At 49.7% G+C, this 4,654-nt stretch overlaps 2 protein-coding genes across 2 annotated transcripts; one reads left to right on the forward strand and one right to left on the reverse strand.

Moving 5' to 3' along the window:
- Positions 1-1,106: 1,106 nt before the first annotated feature.
- On the reverse strand, positions 1,107-1,971 carry GUITHDRAFT_120968 (hypothetical protein; the record flags this gene model as incomplete). The annotated part of the gene is made up of 5 exons (XM_005819784.1): positions 1,107-1,165; positions 1,211-1,252; positions 1,302-1,344; positions 1,393-1,493; positions 1,671-1,971. 5 exons carry the CDS (start codon positions 1,969-1,971, stop codon positions 1,107-1,109), a joined length of 546 nt encoding a protein of 181 aa, XP_005819841.1.
- Positions 1,972-2,703: 732 nt separating this feature from the next.
- Positions 2,704-4,654, forward strand: GUITHDRAFT_120969 (hypothetical protein; the record flags this gene model as incomplete). Its single annotated transcript, XM_005819785.1, has 8 exons — positions 2,704-3,050; positions 3,100-3,226; positions 3,275-3,409; positions 3,462-3,538; positions 3,780-3,858; positions 3,911-3,976; positions 4,397-4,456; positions 4,517-4,654. Coding segments are annotated over 8 exons (1,029 nt in total), but the record flags the coding sequence as incomplete, so codon positions are not given.

The following is a 4,654-nucleotide window of genomic DNA, read 5'->3' on the forward strand; positions in this document are numbered from 1 at the left end:
AATGAGAGGAGGAAAACGCAGGAGAGCAGAGCAGAGCAGAGTAGAGCAGAGCAGAGCAGAGCAGAGCAGAGCAGAGCAGAGCAGAGCAGAGCAGAGCAGAGCAGAGCGTGAAACTGAAGAAACACTTCTGATATCTTTGGTTTTCATGGGGTCTGGCTGATTTTGTTAACCTTGAAAGTCGTCCAGCTTGTCCTGTCGGCGCGAGGACCTGTAAGACGATATCAAACATCTCAAGGACTGTCAAAATAATCAACAGAACAATCATCACCATCACCACAAATACCACAAACACCATCTTCATTTCTATCCTCCATGTACATGATCTTCACCATCATCTCCATCATCCTAGTTTTCTCTGAGTTGTACATACCTTTGTGAAGAACCTCTCATCGTCGTTCTCTGTCTGTTCCTCCTACATGTCAAGCTGTGTGTCACAGATTGGAAAGCAGAACAATATCATCAAGAACTCTTCATCACATTATGAAAGGAACAAGCAAAAACGGAAACATGTGGAGAAATTACAAAATACTCAATCAACTTCCAGAGCTTGTATAGATTATCACCGGGAGGGGGTTGTAACAAACGACAAGATCAAAAGTGAAGACATAAGGTATCAAACATCTCAAGAGGGGACTACATCAGACATGTTTTCATCACATAACAAGGAAAGAAAGCATCATGGCATGCTGCAACAACAACCAGCAGCTTGTCTCGATATGCCAGAATCTCTCGACGAAGTTCAGCGGCAAGGGCAGGGGAAAGCCCGCTGTGCAGCATAGAGAAACCGTCCATCTTGACACGTTTGACATGCTCGTCCGTATCCGCGATCTGCACGAATATCCTCTTGACAACATGTCGTCAGAAAGAACATGAGCAAACATGTTGAGGAGAAGGAAAAATCTTGCAATCTTTGCACATTTCCTGGACAGAACAAAAGAAGCAGTCATCAAATCCATCTCACTTCTTGACAACAATTACTTCTTCTTCCGCTGCTCTCTCTTTCAAGTTCTCTTCGCCACCATCACCGTAGAAATCCTCCCCGTCTACCGTCTCATCTATCACCTATGGGCTTGTAAGCTGCAACATCACAATCATCAGCATTGAGATCAAACTTCGATGTTCAGCCCTGAAGATGACAACAATGCTTCAATTTCCTCAGGAGAACCTGAGGCATGTAAGAGCAAACTCATCTGCTCGTACGCTTATCAACCCTTCTCTAGCATCTTCATAAGTTCACTCGCGTCGACACCATCTGTCCTTTGCGTCACAACAAACAACAGCCGATACTCATCATCTCAGACCGAAGTTGAACGAAACTGAGTCATCGTCATCGTGCCTTGACCGCTGGCGTGCAGATTATTGAGAAAACAGCAAGAATATTCCCTCTAATACCTTGTTCTTGTCTCTTGATGCAGAAAATCCATTCCCTCCACTGCTCTCTCGCTTTCCTTTCTTTGCATACAAGATACAAGATGATCTTGCTCTGTTTCCATCTACAGCCAACCGCCATCAGTTGTCCGCACAAGAGTGTCTCAAGATGAACTACATGAAACTCTGCAGCTTCGTTGCGCCAGCCGATTGTTCAGCGTTGCAAGTTTATTGCAAGAAAAAGAGGTGCACTCTTGCAGCATTGTAGCAAACTGAAGCATCGTCATCTCTTTCATCATCACCACCGCCACCACCATAGTCATCGTCATCGTCATCATCATCGTCATCGTCATCATCATCATCATCATCATCATCATCATCATCATCATCAGCAGCAGCAGCAGCAGCAGCAGCAGAAGGAGAAGAAAAAACAGCAGCAGCAGCAGGAGAAGCAACAGCAGCAGCATCACTTCCACTTCCACTTCCACCTCCATCTCCTTCTAGTATCAAAATGAGCAGTATCATTGTTTTAATCATCACCATCACCATCACCATCACCATCACCATCACCATCACCATCACCATCACCATCACCATCACCATCACTGTCAGCTCAACAGCTCAGAGAACATGGTTCAAGGTACCAGGAGCAGGCATGAGAAACATAGAGCGTCTAGTGAAACTCTCGATCTCATGAAGTTTCGTAGGACGAGCATCCTTCGAACCTACCATGAGCGTCAGATTCCTCGTAGGACAGTTCTTTCCTACCCTCCTTCCTTTCGTTTCCTCATTGTTCGTCTAATTGAAAACGAGCTCATACACAACAAGCATATATGACTTTCTCAGGATCAAACCTTCCTCAAATGTCATATCGATATCTGCACCCTTGATGTCTTTTTTATTCAGATTAGTCCTACACATATTCAAGTGTCTAAGATATCTGCTCTTATCTTTCATGATCGCCTTTCATTGACTCACGCTGCTCGTCTGCTCCTCTTCTCCTCCTGCTCCTCTCCTCGTCCTCTCCTCGTCCTCTCCTCGTCCTCTCCTCTCCTTTTCTCCTCCTCTTCTCCTCCTCTTCTCCTCTTCTCTCCTCCTCTTCTCTCCTCCACCTCTCCTCTCCTCTCCTCCTCCTCCTCTCCTCCTCCTCTCGCTCTCTCCCCTTCCCCTTCTTCGCTTCCCCAGTGGCTTCTTCAGTAGCCGCATCTTGTCTCTATCATTGGGCAGTAAATTTGATCTTAATTCAAAATTCACTGTCTTTTTCACTACCACCCTACCTGGAATTGGAAGTTTGATCCTTATACCGAAAGAGGGGTGGGGTAGTAGACATAAGCGATGCGCGCCATGGCGGGATGCGGGAGTGCCCTGAGGGGCGTGGCGAAGATGAGAGGAGAGGCGATGAGAGGAGAGGCGATGGCGCATACTCTCCGATGCTTCTCCTCCACTGCTGACAAGAACAGCTCCAGCCCCAGGAGCTCCAGGATCTCCAAGTTCCATGCTCTGACAGTGTCCCAGCGCCTGGCGGCGCTACAAGAGGCAGGGTTCGTGAGCCAGGAGGCACTGAAAGCGCTGGAGGGAGAGGGACTGGAGCTGAAACAGGCAGATCAGATGATCGAGAACGTCCTGGGGACCTTCAAGGTGCCCATGGGCGTCGCTCTGAACATGATTGTCAACGGCAGAGAGTGAGAGGGTAGGGATGCAGGTTGTGGTCGGGTAACATGCCTGCTGCAGCTACGTCGTTCCTATGGTGCTGGAGGAGCCATCAGTTGTCGCAGCAGTGAGCAACGTGTCGAGGATGGCGAGGCCTGAGGGGTTCGTTGCTGAGTCGGACGATCCGGTCATGATAGGGCAGATGAACGTATGGGAGGAAGGGAGGCCTTTGTTGGGGGTGACAGTGATGGGACAGGTGCTCAACATCGAGGAGGGCAAGTTGGATGGAGCAGCAAGTGCGCTGAGAGCCAACTTCGACAAGCTCACCGCCATGGCCAACGAGCTCCATCCCCGTCTGCTGCAGAGGGGAGGAGGCATCAGGGGCATGGAGGTACAAAGGGTCCTGACTTCCTGTCCTCCCTGTCTGAACGAGGAAGTGGTAGGTGAAGAGGATTGTGTATGACGAGCCGGGGGAGAAGGCGGAGACGAACCTTGTCTTCAACTTCTTCCTTGACTGCAGGTAGGATCTATGCCTAGTCTCTATACCTTCTGCCCCCTCCCTTCCTCCCACACTCGCTCCCTTCCTCCTTCCCTTCCCTCTCTTCATCCCGCCCCTTTCTCTCTCTCCAGCTTACTCTCCTCCTCCTCCTCCTCCTCCTCCTCCTCCTCCTCCTCCTCCTGCTCCTCCCTCTCTTCCTACCTCTCCTCCCTCGCTTCCTCGCTCTCCTCCTACCTCCCGATCCCATCTCACCTTGAAATAGAGACGCTATGGGTGCAAACATTGTCAACACGACCGCCGAGCATCTCACGGAGGAGGTGGAGAAGATCACAGGAGGGAAGGTGAGCCTGTCTTGCTTGCGGGGCACAAGACTGAGAGGAGGATTCTTGTCAGGTTGGACTTCGGATCTTGTCAAACTTGGCCGATCGACGTCTCGTCCGCTCCAGCGTGAAGATTCCAGTGAGATGATGATGGTGGAGTTGTTGTTGTTGTTGTTGTTGATGATGATGATGATGATGATGATGATGATGATGATGACGATGATGATGATGGCGGTTGTGGTGGTGTTTAGTCCTCCTCCTTCTCGTCGTCGTCGTCGTTGTCGTGGTTGTCGTTGTCGTTGTTTCTTTCAAGAATGTCTTTGTTATGAGATCTTTGCTTTGAGAGATGTGGAAGATGTGGAAGTTTGATAGCAAGTTCAATCCATGGCGTTCACCAGATGGCACAACAAAGCTGTCATGGCAAAGTTGCTATGTCAACATAACAAATCTTTCTTCTCAACACAGCAGAGTCGTCATGTTGCCTGTTGTTGCTGTTGTCTCGATCTCGTGTCCCTCTGCTGTCTGTCAAAGTTTCGATCATCTGATCTTTCCTTCTCAGTTTGATCGTCTTGCCACCAAGGATATGGACGGAAAGGCTGTCGCGCAGGGAATCGCAGCGGTAAAGGAGGGAGAGATGAGGAAGAGGAGGAGAAGATGTGCAGGAGTAGAGTGAGAGCAGCAGCAGCAGCAGCAGCAGCAGCAGCAGCAGCAGCAGCAGCAGCAGCAGCAGCAGCAGCAGCAGCAGCAGCAGCAGCAGCAGCAGCAGCAGCAGCAGCAGCAGCAGCAGCAGCAGCAGCAGCAGCAGCTTGATGAGATC

This window comes from Guillardia theta (assembly GCF_000315625.1).
Source record: "Guillardia theta CCMP2712 unplaced genomic scaffold GUITHscaffold_206, whole genome shotgun sequence".
Lineage (NCBI taxonomy): Eukaryota > Cryptophyceae > Pyrenomonadales > Geminigeraceae > Guillardia > Guillardia theta.